At 40.8% G+C, this 27,475-nt stretch overlaps 1 protein-coding gene across 3 annotated transcripts; it reads left to right on the top strand.

The window, feature by feature from the left end:
- Positions 1-329: 329 nt before the first annotated feature.
- On the top strand, positions 330-27,183 carry RB195_018103 (uncharacterized protein; the record flags this gene model as incomplete). Of its 3 annotated transcripts, XM_064185379.1 has the most annotated exons (25): positions 330-512; positions 573-665; positions 1,792-1,927; positions 6,724-6,785; positions 8,076-8,139; positions 8,262-8,378; positions 8,430-8,559; positions 10,652-10,835; positions 10,896-10,986; positions 12,787-12,893; positions 13,428-13,530; positions 13,585-13,643; positions 13,744-13,861; positions 13,918-14,145; positions 17,917-17,980; positions 18,105-18,199; positions 18,859-19,024; positions 20,085-20,194; positions 20,529-20,651; positions 20,703-20,795; positions 23,957-24,054; positions 24,180-24,274; positions 26,383-26,476; positions 26,550-26,666; positions 27,076-27,183. In XM_064185379.1, 25 exons carry the CDS (start codon positions 330-332, stop codon positions 27,181-27,183), a joined length of 2,838 nt encoding a protein of 945 aa, XP_064041260.1. The 3 variants fall into 3 exon arrangements, with proteins under 3 accessions (XP_064041260.1, XP_064041261.1, XP_064041262.1); XM_064185380.1 differs by lacking the exons at positions 8,430-8,559; positions 10,652-10,835; positions 10,896-10,986; ... (1 more) ...; positions 26,550-26,666; positions 27,076-27,183 and adding exons at positions 3,305-3,392; positions 5,116-5,273 and having other exon boundaries at positions 13,585-13,688; positions 24,180-24,278; XM_064185381.1 differs by lacking the exons at positions 8,430-8,559; positions 10,652-10,835; positions 10,896-10,986; ... (1 more) ...; positions 26,550-26,666; positions 27,076-27,183 and adding exons at positions 3,305-3,392; positions 5,116-5,273 and having other exon boundaries at positions 13,585-13,688; positions 20,709-20,795; positions 24,180-24,278.
- Between the last annotated feature and the right edge of the window lie 292 nt (positions 27,184-27,475).

A 27,475-nucleotide genomic window follows, 5' to 3' on the forward strand; every position in this document is an offset into this window, starting at 1 on the left:
AGTTTTCAGGACCTTGTCTGATGGCGGGGACATTCTGTGATTGTGACTTCCGGCAGAGAAGTGACAGTTTTACTGCTAAAGCATTGCGCATTCGCTTTATCTGGTTGCGCTCTACGTGTGTATGCTTAATAAATACTTCGTGAGCTGAAAAGGTGATGTCGCCTCGCAGATGGTGTGGGCGGAGCCACCCACACATCCCTGCACTTTCGTTACTCATTTGGAGGTCATTCCTTAGCTTTTGAGTTAATTTCCTCCTTTTCCGTTAAAATTCAGCAATTGTTCTCTACTTTTCAGTTATTTCAATGCGGTAGCAGTTATTGTTTCTGGCCATGCATCTGCTAGTCAGCCAAATAGTTGCCGTTTTGCTAGTCCGAAACACAATAGGCGAAGATTGTACGGTGCCAAGGACAAGTCGCAGCTATCTCAACGATACTTTCTCCACCAGTCAAATCCTATTGTCTGGCACTGTGGAACGAATTACTGTTCTTGCTGGAGAACAAAATTCAGTTGAGGTGAATCATTCTATTGCCTGTTCCAGGATTTCGGAAAAAATCCTTTTGCTCTTTCTTCAGAGTTTAAATATCCGAATCAAGAGAGTCTTCAAAGGTCGTGAGCTCGTCCAATTTTCTTCTTATATCTACGTTCTTGTGCCGTCTCAATACAAAGTGAGCTGTTCTTCTCTCTAATTCAAGGAGGATTAAAAAATCTATTGGACGCAGACTAATACTTGCCCAAACTTCTGTTCATACCTGTTTTCGGCAGATAGTATTTATGCACAACATCTATCCTAAAAATAAACGTTGACATAGTTATGGTCTCGGCTCGCTAGGGTCCTGTTCTCTTGGTTTTAATCTCTACGCTAAGATTCTGAGGGTAGCTCCAGATTCAGAAACCCCAGATCCCCCAGAGACTCCAATTCATTTTTATTTATGTTATTTTATTTATTTTTGTTTAGAAACAAATAATTTTAAACAGTTTCAAGAATGGAGCAAATGAGTTTGACGGAAATATTTGAAGATCGTGACTTAAGTTATGGAAAAGATATTCTGTTGAACGCAAGCAGCTATGTTCTGCGCTTTTCTTCCACCAGCAAGCCACTGAGTCTTTTTCAGAAAGAACTTTATAATTATGGAAATCTATAGGTTGGCAGAAAGCGTTTTTAGCCGTAAACCTAATCAGCATAAATTTCCCATTACGCCTAAAGAGTTTCTTCCAATGCGCTGCAGGAACTTCGGCAAGGGTTAGTTGCAGTGCAGGAGAGTTGCAAGATCTGATTGATATTTTAGCTTTAGAAAGCAATAAGTAGTGTTTCATGGTGCTCTTTGCGATACGACCACATTTTATTTCAAACATTGAGTTGAGGAATCACTATAACTTTTTATTTCAGCTTTATTTCATCATTTTTAATTTATTTTGGTTACTTATGACTTTAAAAGGTTAGGCAATGTGCGACAGTGGTACCTTCAACCAGTCTTCGAAGTTTCCCTTTTAGTTACCAGCTCTTACATAAAACTTTTTTTAAGTTATTAAAGGCCACATTATGCGTTTCTTTCCCATCGGTTAAGCAACAAGTTCATAAACGGGACTAACGGTAGCTTTCCTTTCATTAACACTGCCATAACCATTACGGAAGTTAATTGGAATAACTTATTTTTAAGAATAAGTCTTTAAGGAATCAATTGGTACTTGTTAATTACCCTGATTCAAAAAGTGAACTATAGAATTTTAAGAAAGACGTTGCTTTACAAAACGGGAAAAAGCCGTCGAACTAGACCTCTTATTCATTTTCAGTTTTGTCTATCAGCTTTACTCCTTCACGACACTCGTGTTTTTGCAATTTCTGCTAATGGAAACATTCTGATGATCTCTGCTCCTTTGATTCCTATCAATCTCAATGTGTTGGATTCACTTCACTCGTTTACCTGGGGTAAGTCACAAGTTTGCAATTTACATTTGCATGAGCTTGTACGAATAGGCTCTTCACCGAGGATGCGTCATTCACCTGTTCGCCAGCTGTCATGTTTCTCTTTTCAATTGCGCTCACATCATTGTTGTCCTTTTGCAATTACCGTCACTAATTACCACTAAGCAGAAAGGTTAATATGTTATGGGCTGACCTGGCTTCGTGCATCTAACTTTGAAACAAAATTAATTAAAATCAAGAAAATTAGGGGAATAAGGTAATACGTGAACATAGTTATGATGAGGTTAATGACATATGAAAGGAAGAAGAGAAGAAGGGGAAAAATGTGAAGAAAATAAGGAAGAAAGGAAAATGAAAAAAGACGCTTTTCAGAAGGAAGCCAGAAAGGGGATGTCAACGATGTAAGGTCTTGGTTTTAGGGTTTTTAGACGGTTCGACGGTTTTAGGGTTTTTAGACGGTTAGACAAACGGTTCTTACAAGGTTTGGTCTGCTCTTCCTTTGGGCTGAAAGAAACTGTACAGTTGTCTCAACAGTTGTCAGAGACATCTTACTTGTCTCATTCAGAAATTATCCTTCACCAGCATCGCCTTCAGTTAACTTAGTGCCATATTAGCACATCTATGAGCATCAGAGTGATAACTAGGAACTCCGCTTATTCTGGGCGTCTTCATTGTTTCACTTCCTGTCTTAGCAAAGAACGTACGAGAAAAAACAACCATTCCCATAACCCACGACGATTTAAAAATTCCCAAGTGCTCAGAGAAGGAGAGTAATCCGTTTCTAATCCGCCACATTGTTATGCAACCCTGCCCTTGTTTCGCTTCATTATAATCGGATGCTCTCATTAATAGTTACGTGAACGATTATTTGCTTTGGTTCAGTCAGTATTTCGGAATGCAATCCTTAGGCTTCCTAAGAGCATTACCTATTAATAAAGGTCGATGCATTATTACACATCGAACTTATAGTAAGCTGTTAGTGAAAATCTGATAAAGACTCCACTCATCACATTTTCTAAGAACTAAGCAGATATCTACTTTTTGATATTTTCGATGTTAAAAAAAAGAAAACTTCACTGTTAGGATGATCATGAATAGGATTATAGAAACGACTATGGATTAGGTGGTGGAAGGATGTTAAAGTGACTTAAAACTGATAAATGGGTATTTCTGAATCTATAAAATGGAAAAGGTGGATAAAAATAATTCACGGAACAGATGTGTTCTTTGCTTGTAACTTATACTTCCTCCGTTATCCTGCGGAAATGGAGTAGCTGTGCTATTTAGAAGACCTAGACTGGCTCTTTGCTTTTTATTCAACTACATTTTAAAGTTGGAATCAATTTTTCTGAACAATTGCATTGAGTCTGTGAATTTCAGGGAAACCACACAAGAAAAGGCGGAAATCTAAGAGAAGTGAGTTTCCTCCTCTTTTGGTCTCAATAAAAAGAGTGGTGCAACAAATTGGGTTCGGCCGCTAGCTGAAGATGATAGAAAACAAGTTCATCATCCACGTGAGAATAAAGAATATTCATATGTGCCTCTTTTGGTTGTGGTAGAAAATCATGGAATGACAGAGGCGAGAGATATTGGGAAACATCCTAGTCTTTCATTTTATTCATAAAATCTTTCTTAGGCGTATTAATGTCGTCAAAATCTCTTTGTGCTTCCGGAAAAAGATTCTTGTGTGGTCGTTCTCACTCTTTTTTTCCAGGTCAGTGCGAGTCTCAACTGTGTCCTCTCGGATCGAAATGCGTTTTTTCCACGTACGTTTACTAAGTGACCGTCTCACACGGATCTTCAAATATTTGTCTCAGCGAAAATGCACTGAAGTCTCAGCTGAAAGGCAATCAGTTTAGTGCTGGAATTTGTAAAAGAAGAAAAGGGCAGTTGGATTGAATTGACTGATTATTCGATCGTTTACGGCGCGAATTGAGGGAACTCACGGTCAGGTGTAGCGGCCGTGTTAGCTTAACATCCAATAAGTGTAGTGTTCTGTAAGAATCCGTAGAAAAAAAGTGGCCTCAGAGAATCTAAATTTCATTATTGGAGTAGAAAAGAAGGAAATAAATCCACACAGAAGAAAAAAACATAGCATAAATAATTTAGTTTTAATTTAATTTAGTTTCCAGTGAATTCACTGTTTGCCATGTTCCTCTTGGTAACTAGACGGGCTTCTTCAAATATTTTGATAAACGGCGTTGTTGAAGTATTGGGACTAAAACCAAGAGCTGATTTAGAGCCGGAATGAAGTGTAATTTAGCAGGATTAACTTTCTGATCTGTTGTCGCAGTGTTTTTTTTTTGTTGCTGAAAGAAATGAGATCAACAATGCATTCATGTATTGTGGCTTTAAGTGGACAAGTGCTCGGAAACAAACAAAAATAAGAATATTTTTTCAATCTGGATTTATGTTTTCTTGTTGTGCCGAGCTTTTGGTGAAACCTCATTGATGGCCTGACGTTTCGACAATCCCGTGTTTATAAAAACCCTGAAAACGGTTCGAGGTTCGTGAAGCTATTCGTATCTCATCAAACACCTCCCTTCTCCTCGCCAGGCTTCGTCTTCGTGTTTTTCGTTCTAACTATGCCACGTAACAGCTCCAAACTGGAGAACAAATAATTTTTCGGTTCGGCTACCTCCTGAACATTAGCATATAAGGACCTGAGAGCTTCAATGGCGTTAGCAGATGAGTAGAAGGTAGTGACTTAGTGGCTTCAGACAAATTTTTATAGAGAGAAAACAATCTTTTTTTCATCTGCATCTTTACTGTGCCCATAGCTACACATCTTACCGTCTGAAGTCAACAAAGCAAATCTCGATGAGGCAGATAAAGAGCAAAAACGACTGCAGTTTCAATTGTGTGGTTTCTATTCCCCGAAGTCAGATATTCAGCAACTTCACAAATTTCCTTCAGATGTAGCAAGGGTTCTGGTGCAGCTAGAGAATTCAGAATGCTATAATGCAATGCTTGGAGTACGATAAACATGATCACTAACCCATATCAACACGCTGTTATTCAGTTGTACTTGTCGGATCCTATTACTTGTCTCCATCTAGCATAAGCACAACAGAATCTAACCGTGTCAATACGTAAACTAGAGAAAGGACAGCTAAAGACATGAATATATCATTGTAATTCCGAAAAAAAATGAAGGTTTTTTTTGGAGCGTTGAACTCGCGCAATTCCAGAGGAAAATGCGAATGTCGCAGCCATTGTCGCTCGATCGGTGCAGCTGTGTGCGGATCGGATCGTGTATCGTATGCATCGGCATGCCATCTTTACGTGAGAGCATGCTTACTTGCAAGAAAAGGACAGAAACTCCGGATAATGGGATATGGACCATGCAGTAAGTTACCATCCACCTGATTGTTATTCTTCTGCTCTTCTCAAAGATTTACTACTTGTAGTTGTCGGCTATTTTTTCCTGGCGCCCTTTCCTAAGAACAGAACCACACTTCTTTCGCTGCTTCTTTCACTGCTTGTGCTCTATTATGGCATTCAAACGTCACTGTTGCCTACTCGGTTCGGTTGTTGAAACTGCCCACAGTTCACGCGATTCCCGTTCATGCCCGATGATTTTCGAGCTGCAGCACTTGCATGGGATAGGGGTCGAGTTGGGGAGGGTAGTGTTCGCGGCGGCACAGAGTCGATTTGCTCATGAGCTTATCCTTTCACTGACCGTGTTATGAGCACAACAAACATTGCAAGGGCGCTACTCACCTACACCAATGTGGGACGAGGTTGGAACTGACGGGGAAATCATTGAGGGTGGCCATACTCAAATATCCATTCCATTCCTAAGAAATCTGGACGATTCTCTTGAAACATTGAACTGCGCATAATGAACTTGCTGGTTTTTGTCGCATTTTTCAGACGTAAAATAGCCAGCTCCCAGCTCATAACCAAGTCTAATAGCAGGAAGGAAAACAGTTGAAACAACAGTTTTTTTATTTGTGATGACTAACAAGTTCGTTACTTGTTCCCACAAAACCTGGTGCGCTAAAGCTAATGAAATCATTGAAGGCGGTCTCGGCTCTTCGGTTTTTCAAGTTCTGCAGTTGCGCAGGCAGTTGTTTAGATTTTTACAAAGGTGTATCTCTGCCAATTTGGTTTCGACCCTGAAAAATTTTATTACCACCGCAGGGAGAAAGAAGTTCTTATGTGAGTCAAAGGATCTCATATTTATTTCACTTTCTAATCTTTTGTTAAAATGGTTGTTGTTGCTGCGAGGCTTCCAAGATTCTTACTTGAGTGCAAATTCTCAATCTTACTTCTTTTCATATATAATTATCAGGAAAACGATATATACAATCGAACGCTTGGTACAGCTTTCGCTGTCCCTGAAAAATGCTTAAAGTCAACTTCGGTGGACTGACGCCTGCTTCATAAACCATAATAGACCTAAATGAAATAAATAAATAACAAATGTTCTACAGCTGCATAGTTCATTGCAATATTATTCATCCATTTATCAGCAAAGAGCGATTATCATTTTGGTTCAATGAGAAAACAAAAGAAAGGAAAAATTGGGCAATACTATTTCGATGCTGTTCCTCCTTATGAGCTTATGTAGAGGACGATGTTGAGTGGACAAGAGCTGACGCCTCATCAGCGCTGGTTATTCAATTCATCGACACTCGTCCGCCATAAAATTGGCTGGAGGAGCCGGCGCAGCCCATGCTAGTGCAGCTCGTTCTTTTTTGTACAACTGTTTCTGCTTGTTATCGCTATCCGAAAGGTATCCGTTGTGCGAACATTCGCTTTCGATGTTGCAAAATTCATCCCACTTTTTTCAGGCCAAAAAAGCCCTTGCGAGGATTTGCGATGTGGTCCTGGAGAGGATTGTGTCGTTTTTCAGGTACTTGCTTTGTTTTCTTATAAATGTTGCTCCAAGAATTTTATTTGATTTCCCTCTTATATTCCATTTCCTTTCTTGCACTTTTTTGCGGAGCAGAGAAAGCTTTATTGATCCACACTAATGTGTTAGAGGTGTCTTCGGAAAGTATGGCATGTAGTTCGGTTATCTTGTTCACATAACACTTTTCTACATTGAGCGTCTCTACCGAATAAAATCGTGTCGGGATCCGATGTCTTGAAATAAGTGTTCTAGTCAACAAGATTACATCGCAAGCAACGTTTTCAGTGCCAATACATGCCCTTCTAAAAATAAGACATCATTTCACTTTTGCAATTGACTTTAGTAGTTTACAGCTAATTAATAAAATCCACTGGTTTTCTTTTGTTTATTATCAGGAAATATCCCTATCACTAAATGAATGGGGGTGTTAGCGTGAATTATTGGGTTGATAAGAAAGTCTTGTCGTGGCTATTAGGAAAGTCCAGAACTTCCATTTCTTCATCGATACTCATGATGATCTTGGTGCAGTTGTAGAACATTTTTGAAGCTTCTCCTCAGGAAGTAGGTATAGCCGGGTGTCCTCCCTCAGCTTTAAGAACGATGTCTATTTTACGAGAGCAACTTCAAGCCACCATCTTCTATGAATCTTCGCCGTAGAACAACCTCAACAGCGCATGAAAGAGGAGCCACTACCATCCTTCGCTAGGTTCGATGGCATTACACGGGCGGTCGGCGACTTCTTCGACTCCCAGCCTCTCCAGTTCTGGAAGCAAGGGATCGTTGACCTGCAAATTAGGTGGAGCTCTGCAGTGACTACAAATGGCGATTATGTTGTTGATCGATTTCTATTGTTTCCTGGATAAAAAAGGAAAAAGAAAAAAAACTGACAAAACCTTCTCATCAACCTACTACGAACTCTTTCCTGGTTTGAATCCCGCTTCTGAAAAAAAAAACCTTCAAGAGGACTGTTGTGTTCTTATACTAGTTTCTCTGTTTCTATAATTATCAGACAATGAATTATCGAAAAAAGCCCCAGGTTTGAAATTTACCAACCTCGAGAAGATCTGGGTTTGGCTTTTAAAATAATTTCATGCTTCGAAACCAATCAAAAGCGGAATGGAGCAAATTAATAAATAAAATCAACTCGAGACCTCTAAGCCTCTTTGTGCCGATTTTTCGCTGGGAATTCCGCCTGTATTCGGACTCCGAATTCACTAATTCTTCCGCTTCTTTCATTGCAACCAAAACTTACTTCGATATGAGTTGTGAATAGATGATTAAATGATTCAGAAAGATGGCGTAATGTCCGCGCAGTGCATTTGTCCTACTACCTGTCCCTCTTATGGTGACTCAGGTAGGTGAACGAGCAATGCTTGGTTTTTTTGTGTATTTCCTCACCAGCGTTGTACTGATTGTTAAAGAACTATCCCCAATTATTAGAATGTGAATGTCACACGAGCTACCTCCAAATTTCAGTAGAATCGTCGCCAGTGTGCTCGTCTCAGGGAATAGACTATCCGTCCTGGTGTCACCTTAAGCAACATGCTTGCCATACACAAATCAATATAACTGTTAGGTACTTTGGAGAATGTGGTAAGTCAACCGGACCCTCTCCGTATTCGTTTAAAAAAAGTTTCACTTCAGACCCATGCGCTGGGGTGTCCTGTGCACGTGGGACCAGATGTAAGCTGAACGCAGCACGCCGCCCCGAATGCCGGTGTAGCGAACAATGCGCGCTCACTTATGATCCCGTCTGCGCAGATAATGGACTTACGTAGGTATTTGAGCTGGTTCTTTTGGAAGTTGTAATTGTAAAGATTATCTTCTGATACTTTTACTATTTCACTCGAGTGACGTGGAAATTGCACTAAAATGGTGTTATTTATGTATTTTTTGAAAACACCCATAGGTGTCGCACAAAACAAAGAACAGAAACAAGAAACAGCTGAGGTCAGTAGAATTTCAAGGTTTTAGTTTCATACAGAAACGTTGGCCCTTCATTGACAGGCCATTCTCCTGCTATTCTCCTGCTACAGAAGGTGAGAAGTCCTCACGCGAGATCCTTCTCCCAACATAGGACGGTACGGTGGATAAACAGTGACCAGCATTTGGATGATCAAATTAAAGGCATCACCTCACGAATCTGAGGTGGTACGGATTTCAGGTGGAGTATTCGTACACGGGACAGTAGATTATGAAGAGGGGGTGATTCCGTCCATTTCTCCTTAATTGCCGTAAAAACTGCCCGGGAGATATACGTATACGAATACTCCACCTGAGATCCGTACCACCTCAGATTCGTAAGGTTATGCCTTTAACCCAGAGCGGACGAGTCCGTCAGGAGCCCTGGGCGAACCGCTGGGGGAACCTCAAGCGGAAGGGCTCACTAACCTTGCTATCCTTGAGCGGCTAACCACCGTTAGGAGAGAATAAAAGGATAAAGGATAAAGTCTTTGGCATATCAATCGATTTGGGATGCGCCAATGCGTTTTACTGGAATTCGTAATCGATGAGGGTTTGGAGCGCGTGTTGGCCTATACAATGACTTGCAGGGGCCAGCGATGGAGAGAATAAGGAGGAATAATTACAAGACGAACTAGAAGAAGAGCATGGAAAGGCAGAGTTTCAATTAGCTAGGGTCATAAAAGAACAGCAGAAGGAAAAAAAGAAACTAGAAGCGTTAGCTATAAAGACCAGTCAATCAATAATCGCACTGGTCGTTGCTAGAGGAGTTATCTATGCTGACTCTGAAAATGCAATGTTGGTACGGGTACGTTGAAATATAAACCAGATATATGGAGCTACAACAGCAGCTTCGGCACAGCCCACTTCACACGCATATCGCTTGATATTAGCAATGAGAATGGATGTGGTAGGTGGCGGAGGAGAACTCAGGGGCACCACTTAGAACAAAGTTGCACTCAGTGGAATGAGGCTTCTTTCTGGGTACATTTCTACGATGATTTCATGAAACATTTGAGTAACGTTCAACAAATATGAAGAGGAAAAAGGTGAATACAGTAGTTGTTGATTTTCACGGATCACTACATAAGTAGAAGATGACTGCAGTATATTTTTTATAGACAGCAGCTAAAGAAATAGGGATAAGTGTAGAATTTTCTAGGGCTATTCCCAGGGGTCCAGCATTTAATCTACAGGCATCCAAACAAAATTCAAAACATCCTGCGAGAATCCGGAAAAATCACTTTACACGGTTTTTTTTGTCGATTTCGTTTGTTCTAAACAGTTGTTTCGTTGAGCAGCGTGATCATTTCTGGAATCGTGGAGACCGTTTCGCGTTTTTATTGCCGTTGCTAAAAGCCGTGTCCCGAACCGTATTCATGGGTGGAAAAGAGCTTCCTTCCCCAGCATTTTGACAGAAACGATCAACTTTTTTTTTTTGGAAAAGTTCTGTGTAATTCGGTTTTAGTCCACTTTGCAACTATCGTCTATAAGTACATTGAGGCAAAACCTGTGTGTGCAGATACCTAACCTGATGCTAATCTGATAACCTGATGCTTTGTGTCTTTGTTCTTGGAACCATGTGAAGCTGCTGAATTTTATTCGTTTTGAAACACCTCTGAATTTCGATTTAAAAGTGTTTGGTCTTAAAACTTTTCAGTGCATTCCTCTTATCGAATGCGGATTGCCACATGTAGGATAGGAATGGATATGAGGCAGATATCTGGACAAACAAATGAAATCCCTAGTTTTCACGTGTTATTTGAAAAGCGGAGGGTTATAAAAGAGTTAGAGACATCTGTTCAATGATTTTGTTAAAAGGTACACAAACGAATGCGTGATGAACGTTGCCGCCTGCAAAGAAGATCTACAGCTCTCAGTTTTCAGAAAAGGAAAATGTTCAGGTATGCAAACTCAAAAGAACGTATAGTAACATACCTCCAGAAAAGGCACTACACAGATTCCCCAAATCCATGCGACAATTTGGAGTGCGCTCATCGCTCGCGATGCCAATTATTTCCGAATGGAACAGCCATCTGCGTCTGTCCGCAGAAATGTCCACTTTCGCTTACACCTGTCTGTGCTACGGTACAAAACAGTTACTTTCGGTCTTTCTGATAGTTTCTTTGTTGATTTGCCATTGTTAAGGATGGAGTGACGTATGACAATGAGTGTGAAGTGCATCGAAACGCTTGCATTAAAAGATCCCACATATCCGTGCGACATCAAGGACCATGCGGTAACAGTTCTTTTTTTCTGTCATTGTTGAGCAATCCACCTTAACATCAATTTCGATAGAAGACCGTTTCTGTCCCAAAGATACATGGCTGAGCAGCTATATCTGTAAAGGTAGCTCTTGAAAAACTATTTGTTGCACATTTAACACTCAGTCTCATTACCAGTGTAATTTTTGACAGCACTTTTCTTTAAAGAAAAGGGCCACTAAGTTAAACCCATTCATTCTGCATGTATTTCCCCTTGTATTTATGGCCTCCACTGACACTGGGTTCGGCAGAAATAACTCCCACATTTCAAAAGGGGATTGAAAAAAATGGTGAGGGGTGCCACTAGGAACTTTTTATTTCCAGATGTAGACATTTTCTTTGAAGATTTTCGGGTGTATTCACATTTTTACAACGTCTGAGTCGTTTTGTTTGTTTATGTGTTTTTACTTGTATTTCAAAAATTATATCGCCCAAGTGGTGGCTGATACACTCGCCATTCTTGGAAGTGTTCCATTGTCACCAGCATCTCGGCCAGTGCTCCATCAATTTCTTTTTGAGTGGACTCCCTTAGTTCGTCGAAGAGTCGAAGACGATGTTTAAAAGTATTCGTCTTGAAGTATCCCTGCAGAAAAGCCACAGGGACTTAAATAAGGCGAGCTTGGTGTCCATGGAGCTCCCAGTTAAGTAGACCCGATATTTCCGAGTGTATTCACATTTTTGGAACGTCTGAGTGGTATTCTCATTAGCGTAGTTTCTGTTATCCTTACATTTTGAAATCGCACAAAAACATTTTTCCGATGTGGAACACTTTGATCCGCACGTAGACCGAACTGCTTGCGAACGCCCTCTGCATCTCATTTAGAGATTCGCCATTTTAAAAAAAATCCAGTATAAAGCTCACTCGATGTTCACCCGACCACGGCATGGTGACGACTGGAAACTGTATTCGTGCCCCACATAGCGGAACGGACCTCTCCACCTGCTTTGGGGACTCCGCAGTGGTTTTTCTAAATGTAGGGGTTATTTCTGCCGTACCTCGTCTGAACCCTGGGTGAGAACGACGTGAAACCCGGCGCAGTTGCATGAGCGACCGCGGAATCAAAGCGGAACGGTGGAGTTTGCGGTTGCGATCGAAGCGGGATTCTTGCTCGTTGCAATCAGAGTGCAGAGATGAGGAAGGACCTCACCACGCTCCACTTCGTGGCGCAGCCGACAACAGCGTGTCTAAGTCAGTAGGGACCCTACAATAATCCCATATTAAAAGCCTCAAATAAGGAAAGCAAAAATACAACTAGCAGGAAAAGGAGAATACACAAAAAAAAACCATCAAAAGGACAACTGGTGATTGCCCATGTTCAAAAAAATGAGCTCCAACAGAAATCACCTGGCTTCATTTTGATGTTAGATGCTGTCTTTCCCTCTATTGATCCTTCGCAGTTCGGTCGAAAATTCGCGATCTTTGTGCTGCGTTCCACAATGTTCTTGACATGTGCTCAACAATGTTCTGGGAATGTTCTGATGCGCTCATCAAATCGTGAAGTTTTTAGCATTCGTGCTATTCTAGAAAGGAATGGATGAAAACTTGTCCGGTAGCACCAGGTATAGCGAATGCTGTGAATATTTTCAGTACATTTTTTGTTGAAAAAAAATGGAATATTTCTTGAATGCGGAATTATGCAATTGCCTGTAAGATGGGAAACGAAGAAAACGGATCACGGGCTGTTCATTAAACAATAGATTCGTTACTGCTCTATTGTTTGACACTTCATTGTACCCATTCTTCAGGAAGAATCTATCACAATCATCCTATTCAGGTGAGGGGTTGTGTGCATCGTTTGCTTGTAATGCACCACTCGAGTGCGTGGTTAAAGACGACAAACCTTCATGTGTTTGTCCTCAGTGCACGGACGAACTTCGAGAGGTACGTTAACTCTAGCTGGAATCGGACGTTAAAGCAGCGTTCTGATCAAATTTCGTTCTTGTGTCCTTTCTAGTAAGAGGTAGCGCTTATGTGGTACTATTACATACACAGTGTTCAAGTAACGCGAAAAGACTCACCGCGCATGAAGAAAACAGATAGATCACAGGCGGACTGATCAATTTGCCCGACGAAGAAACTCTTCCCAACTAAAACGACTGGCTGAGTGGAATCACTCGAGGTGAATTTCGTTACTTGGACGGTAATAGATAGTCGCTCTGTCCAATGTTTCACCTTTAATCCAGTTCAGACGGCTTCAATCAGTCAGTCCTATCGGTGTGAAGAGTTGGTTCGCCGGAAGAATTGATCACGACTGGTTTTGTCCATGTGTATCCATTCCTAGATTCATACAGGGTGTTTAGTATCCGTGTACTAGATTTCTGCAAACTACATCATCAGTAATACTTATTAACGTATAAACCAACAACAACCGAATTTCCATGAACGCTACCTTTAAACTAAATGGATCGAGTTCAGGTCTGCGCTAGTGATGGCAGAACTTATTCGAACGCATGTAAAATGAGAAAGGCGGCATGCGAAGCTGGAGTCACTCTGTTTGTTAAGTACAACGGGATTTGTGGTACGTTCGCAAAATATTAACCTCGAATTACCTTCATTGTTTATGTGTTTCCAGAAGGATGCGTCAAGAAAAACTGTCAATACTACTCATTTTGCGTAGTCGAGAATGGCAAGGTCGAGTGTCGCTGCCCTACGGAATGCTACCAAAAACATTCTTCTGTAACAATTTCCAAATTAACTCTGACCAAATCCGTAATGATCTATTCATTCCTAGGATCAACTTGTTCCTGTCTGTGGAACCGACGGAGTAACGTACTCTTCAGAGTGTCACCTTAGAAAGAGCGCATGTCAGCAGAAGAAATTTATTGTGGTTGCATTTGAAGGAAAGTGCGGTGCGTGTGCCTTTCTTTGTTCATTCTTTTTTTTTGAAGCAGGCTAATTGTTACAGATGCGTGCCTGAACGTTGAATGCGGCTTCGGCGAAGAGTGTCGTGGGGGGAAGTGTATGTGCTCTTACCAATGTCCCTCATCACCCCCTGCTTCGGCTCGTGTCTGTGGAGAGGACGGTATTTTGTATCTCTCGGACTGCCATCGTCAATTGGCTGCTTGTCAGCGAGGTTCACCGATCCCTGTCGTGCCGCTGACTCGCTGTCACTCTGCTGTAGCTACGTTCAATGGTTCGTCCCTTTTTCTATCAGATGTCCGGAGTGTGGTCGCGTAAAATGACCTGTAGCTCGAATAGAATTGCGCAAGCGGCTGCGCTCGCTGCGATGCTAGCGTTTTAGGCTGTGCTGGCGTAAGAAGCGTGCTGAGGTCCAGCGACGCTTCTTACGCAATGGCACCAGGCGCTTGATGCGAATTTACCACCAGATGCCTTTTCGACAGGAAATGCAAACAGTTTGCTGTTATACTGTCGTGTTTTTAGTGTTCCTACGTCGTTCTCACAGTTTTTTTAAACGCGTTGCGAGGTGATGCGGAGCTCCAATGCACTGAACCACTCTGACGCTTCTCATTTGCTATTCGACTTCGTTCCCTCAACAAAAGTGTCTGACCCTGCTCGTCGGATCATTCATTTTAGAGCATCCTATTTTTTATTTCATTTGCGGCAAAACGTTGAAGACAAGTTCAGACCTTCTAAAAAAATCGAACACAGAGTCCGGGACAAGTATCTTGACCAAATGACGGTGCTTTGCGAATACTTTGGCAAATTTGCTCAGAGCGCCAAAAATGGATCTGCACATAGAAAGAGAAACGGTTCCAGAAGTGTAAACTCACGGAAGTGAGTATTCTTTCCGGGTACGACTAGAAGAATCGGGTCGAAACACACTATTGGAAGGCGCTGCGTCCAGATCAAATTCTTTGGATTTAGGAAATTGCTCCTTTATACTCGATCACAGAAAGAGGTCATAGGGACTGCGGTCATTTTTTTTCCCATGTACCACATAGAACTTGGAAAAAAATATGACCGCCGCCTTTATATATGAAAGATTTCATAACGTTTGCCGTAGATGTCAAATCTGTGTATTTATAACAATATAACAGTTAGTAAGGATCGCTGCTCGCTCAATAGTCAATAGAAGGATCGTCCAATATATACGTTTGTATTATGTGCATGTGTTATGTGGTGATTCTATTTGATTCGCTAATAAAATCGCCACGAAGTACATGGGAAGGCGATTAGGGATGCAGGAGACGATATTTAATGTTTCTATAATTAATATATACAAATATTATATTATACAATATTATATTATATTATACAAAAACAGGAGATTTTTTGCCTTCAATTATATAAAAACAAGAAATTTTTTTGCAACTAACCAACAACAGTATTTTATTAACACGGCAGTTTTTTTTTCTCGAATTTAAAAATGGACGAAAAGATTACAGTGTCAGAAAGACCTCATAGCCATTTCGTAGAGAATTCCTTGCTCTGCGCGAAATTTGTGTTATAATTTCTTGACGTTTTATCGCTTGTTGTTTTCCGAAATAAGTAAAATGAGTACCAAATGGAAGAAAGAGACCATTTTGAAACCACTTGCTTTTTTTGCATTCAATAGAGAAAATGAGGTCGCTGAAGTTGAGATTTGTGCTGTATATGGAGAACTTACTTAAGTTAGTTACACTTGAAGGTGACGTCCTTTATTTGTCTCCTTCCTCTTCAAAAATGAAACATCACACCAGTCCACCAAGAATGAGTCACAGAAGTTTTTATTAGGGAGGGTGTAACGCAGCCGATGAAAAGTTCGGCTGCGATTGAACGATCGATGGTCCTGAAACGCCCTGCCAACCAGGTTTTTTTTTTCTTTTTCCTTTTTTCCTCTCTCTCCTGGTTTCCTCTCTCTGGGATCAATGAGTGGGTGGAAATTATGTGAGAAAGCAGAAACACTGCTGCATCGGCTGGCCTGGCTGCAAGAAGTTATATAGGGTTGAAAGCCTTTGCTGATTCATACACCTCAAACAATTCTAAATTGAAGTCAGGCGCATCTCAAACTGATCAGCACGTAAATCTCAATCTTTATCCCTTTTACTTCGATCAAAAAAAAATTGAAAGAAATTGTTGACTTGGAACGTTATTTGTTCAGCGGGCCAGATGAGTTGAATCATGTTCGATTTCATCTTTTCAGGGTCTGAAGAAGGTGACGGCGAAAACGTTGGTCAATAATAAAGGACTATGACAGCATTGTGTCAGGGTGAATATAAGAATAAAAATATCATGCCTCCATCATGCTGAGATTTTCAGAAAGTCGTACATGAAAGAAAAATCTTCCACCTACGAAAACTATGCAGTCGTCAAAATCCCCATTTTTACTATCGGTCCACTTTTACATTTGAAGAAAAAGGCTGCTTATAAATTTTCAATCCAGCACATACATTCAGAGTTTCTGTTTTCTATATAAATAATAACTTAAGTGTATAAATTACTTATTTACTTTTACATAAGCGGCGGGTGGACGCGGGTATCTGCGTCTTCGTCGAGCTGTGTCGTCCTTAAACATGTAAATAACTATAAACACATGCATGCAGAAATATGTAGAGATCCACGTTTCTGTCGAGCGAAAACAGCGATATGAACAAAATATCCTCTACACGTCGTTGGTCACATGTAACAAATTTCTCGTCTCTGTCAGCCTCGGTGCTTTAGCAATGGACTCTGACGTCTGTAATTGCCTTACTAAGTATTACGTGATGATTCTTTAGCAGAAATAAATAATGTGGTGCGTATTTGAGAAGATAACAGAAGCAACGCATAGTACGGGATGAGCGATCAGCGAGCGCTGCATTATCGCTGGTCGACTCAGTGTGGACGCCTTTCTTCGGATTTTACACGTCCTCGCCAAGCGTTATGGTGTCTTTCGAAAAGGCAGCGGTCATATTTCTCTACAAGTTCTGTGCGGCACGCAGGAAGAAATATGATCGTTTCCTGTGACCAGTTCAAAGGGGCAATTTCCCAGCTGCACAGAATTCTGTTTGTACGCAGCGCTTACAAATATTGTGTTTCGTCCCTATTCCTCGAATCGTCCGAAAAGAATATTCAGTTCCGTGAGTCTACACTTGACGACCCACTTTTCTTTCTATGTGCAGATCCATTTTTGGCGCTTTGAGTACATTTGCAAATGTATTGGGAAAAACCCGGCATTCGATCCACATACTTGGCCGGACCAAGGTCTACTAGTAGATCTTGTTTGAACCGAAAGCCACAAAGCCTCAGTCAACCACAGAAAGCTGTGTAGAACGCAACAGCATGCAAAAGTGGTGATTACAACAACAGTTTCTCGACATTTTCCGAGCGAGAGGAAATAAATTATTCCACGTCGTAATGTATCGTATTTTTTGGTTGAAGCGGTAACTAACTGCAAAGTGACCTAGCAAAAGCATAGCATTGTCAAGCATTACATAGCGTCATCAATCGTGGCGCACGTACACATCCCGAGAAATGCATGCGGAAGAGTTGATAGTAGAGCCTAGTATGATTGATTTTCGTTTTCCGATCCTTCACCAAATATCGACGAATGCAGTCGATTACTTCTTCTTACTTCATTCAACAAAACCTTCAGTTGGCTGTTTGAAACACCTTCATTGCTAAAAACAGCGCTCCCTTTGCTGTAAAGAGCTATTCGTGATGAGAGGTCTTGGGGATATATTTACTTTGGCCAGTATTTGTTTCATTTGGCTGCATCCACTAAGACCAACAGCTAAAAACGTGGATGCTCTGATGCTCTGATCTTCATGCATTTTGTGAAAAAATTGTTCCCCCAAACTCAAACTCTGAAAAACCTGCCTTCACCCACCAGTGGTTGGAATTCTCTGTCTAGTTTGTGCACAAATTTTATTGGAGGAGAAAGCGATTCATTTTAAAAAGGTTTTTAGTCTGCTAAAGTATGATAAATTGGTCTACTAAAAGATCTACAGGAAGCTCATTCGCTTTTAGTTGTACGTTTCTTCAGATGTCTGCCAGTGTCACAGTCTTGGTGCTTTGGGACCTTCTTGTAACAAAAACGGAAACTGCAGGTTGGTCAACAACCCTCTAATAAAAGAGGTTTTGCCTCGTGTGAAACGAGATCTTTTTTAATTGTTTTAATTTCTGATTATTTCTAATAACTGTTAATCCTTATTGTCATGTTTTCTTCTGCAGATGCCGTGCAGGAGTTGGCGGAGAAAAATGTGACCACTGCCTCCCCGGCTTCTGGGGTTTGCATCTGATTGCCACTGGAGCTCAGTCTTGCAAGCGTTAGTATATTTATAATATAATGTTAATATATCTTTCTACGCTTGGAACACCTGTTTGGAATGTTTTTGCATTTTATGCAACTTAATGAAGTCTCTGCGTTGAATTCCTTTTATTAGCGGATAAGGCCGGAAAGGTAGTTTTTGAGAATGGTGAAGCGGAACTGAGATACTCCTATTACAATCTCAGGAATCAGCGGCCTTAGTTTAGAAAGCAAGTCTATTTTTCTGCAGCTTCTGATCCACTGGATGCGCTTCTAGTTTAGCGTTCGAGTTAAGAGGTGCCGCGTTAAATGAAATAAAGTGGCTCCGGCGCCATTAATGCCTCTGTTTTCTGGAGTTATGGAGAATTTTTGCGTTTTTGCTGACGTTCCTGAAAGCTAAGTGTCGGACGCTTGCTTGTAGTGGGGAGACTTTAACAATTAAAACTTTCACTAACGTTAATTTTGATTACTAGCAACGAGGTACTGTGAATTGGCGCACCAGCATTGAGAAAAAGGAAGGACCAGTCCCTCTATAAGAACAACGAAGAATGAGAATGCCTGGTTAGGATGGCAACCCCAAGGTTTTTTAGAGAGGAATACGTTAGAGATCTGTACGTAATCTGCAGAAACAGAAAACCCGCAAAAAGTTCTGGAGAGACTTGATTTCCTTTTTTGTAGCTTGTGGATGTTCTGCGTTTGGGTCGTCTAGGCCAGACTGTGAGCAGTCAACGGGACGGTGCGAGTGCTCTCGTGGTGCCCGCGGCATGAAGTGTGAGAGCTGCGATGTCGACTTCATCATGACAGCGTCAGGATGCGTCGAGCGGGAAGAGTTTCACGCCCCTAGGTGAGTGATTTCATTTCGTGTTTTTTCAAAACCTGCTTTTGGAACCCTTTTAAATCAAAAATAGGGTTTCACAAATGGTGATTTCGGCTGATGCGGTTCCGAGATGAAATAAAATCTCCTCCGAATGTCATCAACCAGGCTGACGTGGCTCTTCCGGATGGCAGCCGCTGGTTTCGTCATTTAGTATCGACTACTGTTGCTTCGAGGAGCACATCAAAACAACTAAATTGCGCCATTCGATCAACTCCATCGCCATGGGGGAGGCAGGGCACAAATGAACGCATTCGCGTTGCGGGTGCGCAGCGCTAGCCCGGTTGAACATGTCAGCCAGGGATTCCGCTGAGACTTCAGCATTATTTTAAGTGAATTTTTGAAATGTCGTATGTCTCTCTGAAGCTGTTAATTGTGCGGAATACTGCGGATCATTATTGCCATTTAAAACATATAGAACCAGTGTGAACTCCGAGCCCAACCTTGTTTTGTCTAGTGGAATTTCTTCCTGCATAACTGCCAAGTTTTTTTAGGTAACAAAAAGAAACCATGAACCTCCATTTAATCTGAGACCTCATTAAGCTACATATTTCTATTCTATATTTCTATTATTCTATATTTCTTTTTCACTTGAGACTTGGAAATGTGACAACGAGAAGTAGCAGTGATTTCTTGCTATCAATTCGAATCGATTTCTATTTGTTCGTGGTCAGCTGTTGCTGGTCTGTCACAAACGATCTACAATACGGTTGCTACAGTGGCTCTGTGGTTCACTTCCTTCACGACTCCGTTTTCATTTCTTTTTTTTTTTTTACTCTTTTTCTTTCTTCATTTCCCGTTCTTTTATTCAATTGGCAATTCCGCGATCTGGTGTTTGGGGCGCCGAGCTATAAAGGCAAACGGTAAACTCGCAGCTTTCGACTCTTGTACTATCTACTTTTTTCCAGCAGTCTTGAAGGTCTTATATTGGCTGAGACTAATAATAAGTGTTCAGTATGACTCGCTTTAATCTGACCATAAAGATACAGGGAGAGCCTTCCACTCGTCGTTCCTTAGTCTAACAGTTAAGGTCTTGCTCCTCGTTGAAGTGTCATCACGGAGCTAAGTGTGTCGAATCTGAAGGAGGACTGCCCAACTGTGAATGCCCCGAAAACTGTGCAGTGGACCATCTAGGAATAGGTTTGTAGTTTCAATCTTATCCACAGCACACACTACTAGCTTTTGTCCCAAAATAAATCCCCGAAGAATCAATCAGTAGCAAACCGTCGGAATCCTTGATAGTGGGTAAGATCAGATTTTGAAAATAACACAAGAAAGCAAGTGGGTCGCTGATTTCAAATGCATTTCCAAATTTAGTTTTGACAAATGTGCGGCCTAAAATTAATTGAGGTTTCCCCAATTTTCGTTAACTACTCTTACACCTTCGCATCCCTGATATATCACCGTACACGTATGGTAACTACTCATATACTAACATATGTAGTTTCGTAGACAATCGATAATGTTCTTTCAGTAGCGAATATGAGCATATGTGGGTCAGATGGCGTTACTTACGAGGATACCTGTCAGCTGCTACAGTTCGCTTGCAAGCATCAGCTAGATATAGTCGCTATTTCCCTCGGAATCTGCTCGCAAGGTTCGCCCTCGTACTTTTCACCAGTGCGTTTTACGACTGAGTACTTTCAAGAAATAGATTCCACTGAGCCACGAGAAAGGAACAACAGACAGAGGGAGAACGTGGTCGAGGATAGCTCCACGTGCACATCATTCAACTGTACAGGTGAGCTGCAGAAAATTATTCTTTCATTCACGATTTATAAATATAGCTAAGATTGGGTTTATTAATAGAAATCCAAACAAGTTCGCATATGTATGCTTTTTTTCTCAACAGGAGTTCGCCCTAGGGTACTGCGAGAAGCAGTTTTTCTAACATATCAATGATCTTTCGCCTTCTTTTTCCAACTGTTGCCGCGATTTCATTCTGTTGTTAGCAAAAATCAAGATCTGTTACCTACTAATTGATTATCCTTTTCGTTTCCTCCCTACAGTTCCCAGTGGCGCACGTGTGACTATCTAGATGGCAGCTGAATTGAGACCATCTAGAGGAATCTAGAGACGACGTCCATCCTTTGACGGCATCTTGCTGGAGAAAAGTCCGAATTTTTTTGCGATTGCTTTTACACTCTAAATTTTTCTACGCAATAAATTCTCTTTCGTGCCCGCAAATATTTGCTCTTTTACAGACACATTACGCCTTAGTGTTGCCATTGTAGTAGTCTGCTGATAAGAAGTTGCAAGAGTGTGATTCTAAGTACAGGTTAGATATGCGCCTTATAACTGTCGTAGAACCAAAACACTAAACACCACGAGGAATGGCACTGGAAAGACAACGAGAAAAAGCATGATATGTTCGGTCCGAAGAGGTGTAGTGCAATCGGTAAGAGGATGTGATTGTATGGTTCAAAACCTCCCTAGTGCCAACCGAGGCCTTCATCCCTCCGAGGTCGACAAATTGGCATCGGAGTTCTCTGGGAACACAAAACCCTGATTTAATACATCTGCAAACTCCCGCAAGTCATTATATAAGCAAGCCAAAAAGACAGTTCGTAAACCACAAACGATTCTGAATTGAAGTGAACGTGTTGGGTGATTTCAAGTGGATTGATCAACGCAGGCCATCCTTCATCCTGTATTCTTTATGATCGTTCCATTTAATCCACAAATGTATTGGGTTGCTCGAAAAGTGATTGGGATTTTTAAGGGTTTCGAAAAACTTATTCTCTCATAATGAAAGGGCATTAATCAATTTTATATTTTTCATTTTCTTCGATTATCTTTTGCTATCTTTCTTGTACATAGTTTCATAATTCCTCTCTCGTAGAACTTCTGGTCTTTTTCGGCAAAAACGTAGCTACATGAGATTTGATATCCTCATCTTCGGTGAAGGTTTTCCCATTCAAGGAGTTCTGCAATCATCGAAATAAGTGGTACTCGGATGGCACAAGATAAGGGCTATATGGTGAATGCAACATTAATTCCCAACAGAGCTCCAATAATTTTTGCCTAGTCGCCAAAAATGTATGCTTTCTAGCATTGTCTTGGTGGAACGCTACTCCTTTGCAACTCGCTAATTCTGGCCAGTTTTTTAAACTGCTTCATCTAATTCCATCAGTTGTCGAAAGTAGAGGTCCGAGTTGACATTATGGTTCCTTGGAAGCGCCTCAAAATATGTCACACCTTTGTAGTCCCACCAAACTGATACCATGACCTTCCTTTAATGGAGATCAGCTTTGGACATCGTTTGAGCAGGTTCATTCGGTTTTGAGCATGATAGTTTACGAGCAACATTATTGTAAACAATCCATTTTTTATCACCAGTTACTATTCGATTCAAAAATTTGTCGTCCTCATTGCGTTTGAAGTGCAAATCGCAGATACTAACTAGCTGCGTTAAGTGAATTTCCTTCTATTCATGTGGCACCCAAACATCTATTTTTTTACTAATCCAAGTTTTTTGATATTCTCGCGAACTGCTCCCACGGATGCGCTGGTCTTCTCAGCAGGTTCTTTTACTTGCACGACGGTCATCTTCGATCAATACCATCAGGTGACCATGATCAATGATCAGAACGTTGCCCAACTTGAAGTGAAGAATTGCCAGAACGAAATTTTGTGAACCCATTTCCACTTGTGCTCTGGGATAAGACATTAACACCATATGTTTTACATATATCTTGGAAAGCATCAGCAGCTTTTTTGCCACTACGGAAGTAAAAAAGCGAAATTTGCCGAAAATGCTCCTTCTGACACTCTATATTGATCCTGAGAAACACAAAAAGAAACGAAATCTTTTTTCTTAAGAGAAGCACATATACATACTTGTAATATATGCCAGATAAAACAACTAATAACGGGAGAAATCTTTCAAAACAAGCGTTTAAGAAAATGTATTTTCAAAAATCCCAATTACTTCCCCAACAACCCAATAAATAGCGAAATACGCTTGGTTGTGGCTGACATACTCATATAGTAGGTTGAAAAAGAACGAGATGTTCTTCTAATATGTCTTGGAAAAAGGAAGGTGATTAATTTTTTTCAACCGAAAATCTGCTTGAGTTGAAACGCCTCTTCGGAAATCCCTCTCCACTAAAACGATGTCGAAAGATGCTTGAACCGTCAACAACGTATTAGGATGGAAGAAATTGGAAGTTTAAATGAAATTCATTGAATGCGCTTTGATGTCTAGGATCTTTTGAGCCACCATCAACGGCAACCTGTATTTGGATTCTCTTAATCCCTCTGCAATTGGAACTTTGTTATTAGATAACTGAATAATAACTGCTCTTCCACATAATGACTAGTAATGGAATGAACTAACGAACGCGTTTTGTGGCAAATAGACGTGACCATACCTCGGGGATTTCACTTGCAATTACATTGGCTCTCTGTCATATAATTTGTAGTAGCACTAGACATTTTCTAAGGAGTGATAGCTCTCTGAGAGTGAATTTGAAACAGGTTGGGGAATTAAGACTTGATGTGGGAACAAAGGCAGCGAGATAAACAGTTCTTTCACAAACGATTAATTAATTAATTGTTTGCGAAGAAAGGGGTCCAGACGATGTCGAAGAGGACAATTCCAGTTGATGAGTTGAAAAAAGCCTGTAGATTCCGGCAGTCAGTTTTATGTATGTCATAGGTATCAATACGAAGTTAGGAGAAAGTTGACCTATTCTCCAATAAAAGTAAAGGTTAACGGTGCACTTGGGTCAGAGAAATGGTATTTTTCATTATTTTAACTATATTTTTTCTAAGGTTTAACTAGTGAAATTGGCGCTATTTTAGCAAATTCCTAATGCTTGTCTGAAAGGATTTTAGAAAATGGCAAAAACAGGAATAGCCTCAGAAGTGGAATGGAGCGAAGATTAAGTTTTGTTCCAGCGGACACTTCGCTGAATCTGGATCTGGTGTCAGATGGACTGCACATTTATAAGATAGAAGAGAAGGGTCATAGTCTGCGTATGAATATCACATTTACGGTGAGGAATGACCTGTTTTTGTGCGTCACAAATGTGTTTGTTTAAAAGTTGCGGTGCACAAAGATGTATAATGTAAAGAAATAAGTAGTGGTGGTACTCAAGACGAAAACGGTCATGAATTCCAGATGGTGCCACGCTCTTCGAACGGTGTGATAATTTCGGCAAAAAGTGACAGAGGATCGTTCACACTGCGATGTGAAATGCGGAGAGTTGTAGCAGAGTGAGTTGAACTCTCTTAGTTAGACACTAAATTCACTAAAGCTACAACAAGAAAAGGTCCCGAATCTTAGGTGAAAGTGAATGAACAATGAGGTGAATGCTTGTGACTTTGCTAATAGCTCAGAAAGATTATGGACCTTGTTATCTTTTGGGAACTTGTTACCTGCCTCGGTAAACAGATGTTGAGTTGCATGTTGTATGTATGATGTTGTAAACGTCCTTAAACACTACATGCTGCAATTATGAGCAGCTGCCACATTTAAAAGTTGCCTACTGAAATTGTCAGCCGTAGCATATGGCCTGCATTACTCTCTGCTTTAATTATTTCCACGTTGCATCATCTTATGCCGATGATAATTCGACCTGTTCGACGGCATCACCACCGACTCTGCCCCAACCATTTCAGCTGCACATCGGCCCTAGTCCTAGTTTGAACTAGTCAGTGTGTATCCCGCACGCGCGTTCATAAAACTCAAACCATTCTGGATGAGAATCAAACGCGTTCACGCATCCCAGAGAGGATTGCGATGTACACATTATTTTTTGCGTTTTAATTTAAAAGAGCTTAACCAAATGAACGGGCAAATAAACTACTCCGATTAAAAACTAAACACATGAAAACAGTTAAATGGATTTGGTTTTTTTAACACCTTTTCAAATAAAAATCACAAAAACATCCTGAGATGAAATGTGAGATACGAAATATTCCATAGTTTCAATTCTCAAATGACCGGATACAAATAAAGACTTCACTAGTACTGCATACTGTACAGGAGCGGCGAAAAGTAAGCTTACAGTTGTTTCCTTTATTGCTTTCACCCTTTAGGTCTGGCTTTTTGATTATGAATCAGCTAGTTCTTAGGTTCGCAGAACAAGGGCTTTATTCTAGACCTTTTTTTCTATACCTTCTCTACGTTTTAAAATATTTTTCAGCTAATTTTTTCGATTTGAGTATCATTTTTTCAAAATTTTTCTACAGGAATTAAGTATGAACGGATGTCGGTCTTTTAGAGCCTCTTTTTTTTGAGAATCAGAAACCTTTTTGGAGAGAGGAAAGGTGTTTTGGACAGATAGAAATTTTTGTCGTTCTGTGTGTGATAGAATTCTGGGGATGTTCCAGGAATGTTGCAATGTTGAAAGAGCACATTCCGACCACCAACGGCAGCAAACTATTCCTAGAAAGATAAATAAGTGATAAAGTAGGTGTGCGCCAACAAGACAACAACAAATATGAACGTAACAAGTACGTATATGTGGGAGTACATTTCTTCTTAAAAAAAAGTCAAGGTGTCTGACTATGTACTAAGTATAAGCCTCCCTTGTGGGAACAATAATCCTTTATAATTACTTTAGTTTTCTTGTGATTTTCTTCTGCTGAGTTATGCGTCCTAGATTCTGCGATGCGTGATTTTTCGCTTCCTACCTACCGCACCATCTTTTACTAGGTTGTGACGAACTTTCAAATGAACCCTTCCGTGAGACTTCTCTGAGCTCATGTAACAATTTTTTTTAGCTACAGTTACCCTAAACTAGCAGGTGATTTTTTTTTCGAACGCTGTGTTAGTTTCTAATGGCCGCGTAGTCCACACCATTCCTTTGACGTCTTTAGAGTTAGTACATTTCTCTGAGTTCTAAAATCCATCTCAGTTCATTTAAACAACTCTTCCATCTTTTAAGGTATTTTTACCATCATCGGTCCAAAAAGTACATTAAAAGATGGTATAATTTCCTGGTTTGCTGAGAGAAACAGCAGTACAAGCATCTCACCTACGACATGTGAAATTTAAGATGCTTCACACCAAAAACCGAAACAGTCATTGCGATGAAATTATCTCTCAAATAATTAAAATTAATCTTATCATTAAAGAACCATTTTGTGTTCATGTAGTCTTGAAAACTGGTGTATGGCGTCGGTTTTCTGCTGTTTATGAAGAGAATCTAATTCCTGTTTAGTTTTCCGATTTTGTTTTATCATTTTTACCCAGAGCCATTCTCGATTTAATTCGCCTTATGCAAAGAAATATCACCTGTATCACTTGTTCATCGATTTGCTCGAGCGGGCACCAGTAACATTTCCATTTGTTCTGATCGTGCGCAAGTGTTCCCCAGTGGCATCTCTTCTCGTGAGGGACTCGAAGAGCGTCGTACTTTTTTTGAAGGACTTCGTAACAAGTCTGACCATTGGGTCGGCAGTCTTCCTGCGGTGCGTTGATGTCTCGTGGTATCCAGTCAGCCTACACTGGTCTGGATACCAGTCTTAATAAATCTTTTTCCAGCTCACGTTTTCAACTAAGGGCTCTGGTTCAACGATTGTCGTTGAAACGCATCACGGCCTACCTAATTTTGCTTTCCTTGGCATATGCGGCAGCGCCTCTGATCCTCGCTTGTTGACGGTACGAGTGAACTTCGAATCCTTTCTTTCACTTGCGTAAAGCGGGTTACTTCTAGCATCACTCTTCAATTCCGCCTTCTATAATGCTGATCGCATTTTCCCCCTGCTTGCGAAACGCACATGTTTCTGAACTGCAAGTCAAAGCAGGAAGAAAGGTGGTGTTGAATATATGAACATGAGCCGGATGTTCTTAGTCCTATCTACTACATCCTGCTCTTAAAATTGAATAATGGTCTTAATTGGTCTCAAGCCGCTCGTTTCCTTCTGCCCAGCTAGGAGGTCAGGTCCTTTATCATGTTGATTTCCCCACCTAGACATACATAGCTGGAGCACTCGGATATGTTCGTTCCTTTGAGCGTGAATGGGGCATCAGAAACCCTTCCGTTCGTCATAAACATCGTCTTGTCTAGGTTCAACTAAAGATCCATATTTCTGTACGTTTTATCAAATTTGGCCAGCATCCGTTCCGCCTGATTAATGCTCGGTGTTATAAGAACGGTGTCATCAGCGAAACGTAGATGGTGTAAATGCTGGCCGTCAATTTTTACTCCCATGGTATCCTGTTTCGTGTTTCAATCCTCGCATCGCGTTCTCAAGAGTGGCACTGAATATTTTGGGTGAAATTGTGTCACCCCGACGGACCCCTCCCTTCACGTCGATTATGACATCATTGTAGAATGGGGAAATTTTGGTCGTGAAGTTGCTATGCAACTCTCGAAGTATCTTTATGTATGAAGTAGGGACGCCATGGTTGTCAAAGGGCTCATGGCCGCTTCGGTCTCAACTGTATCAAAAGCTTTCTTTAAATCG

Source organism: Necator americanus, chromosome II (assembly GCF_031761385.1).
Source record: "Necator americanus strain Aroian chromosome II, whole genome shotgun sequence".
NCBI classification, from domain to species: Eukaryota; Metazoa; Nematoda; class Chromadorea; order Rhabditida; family Ancylostomatidae; genus Necator; species Necator americanus.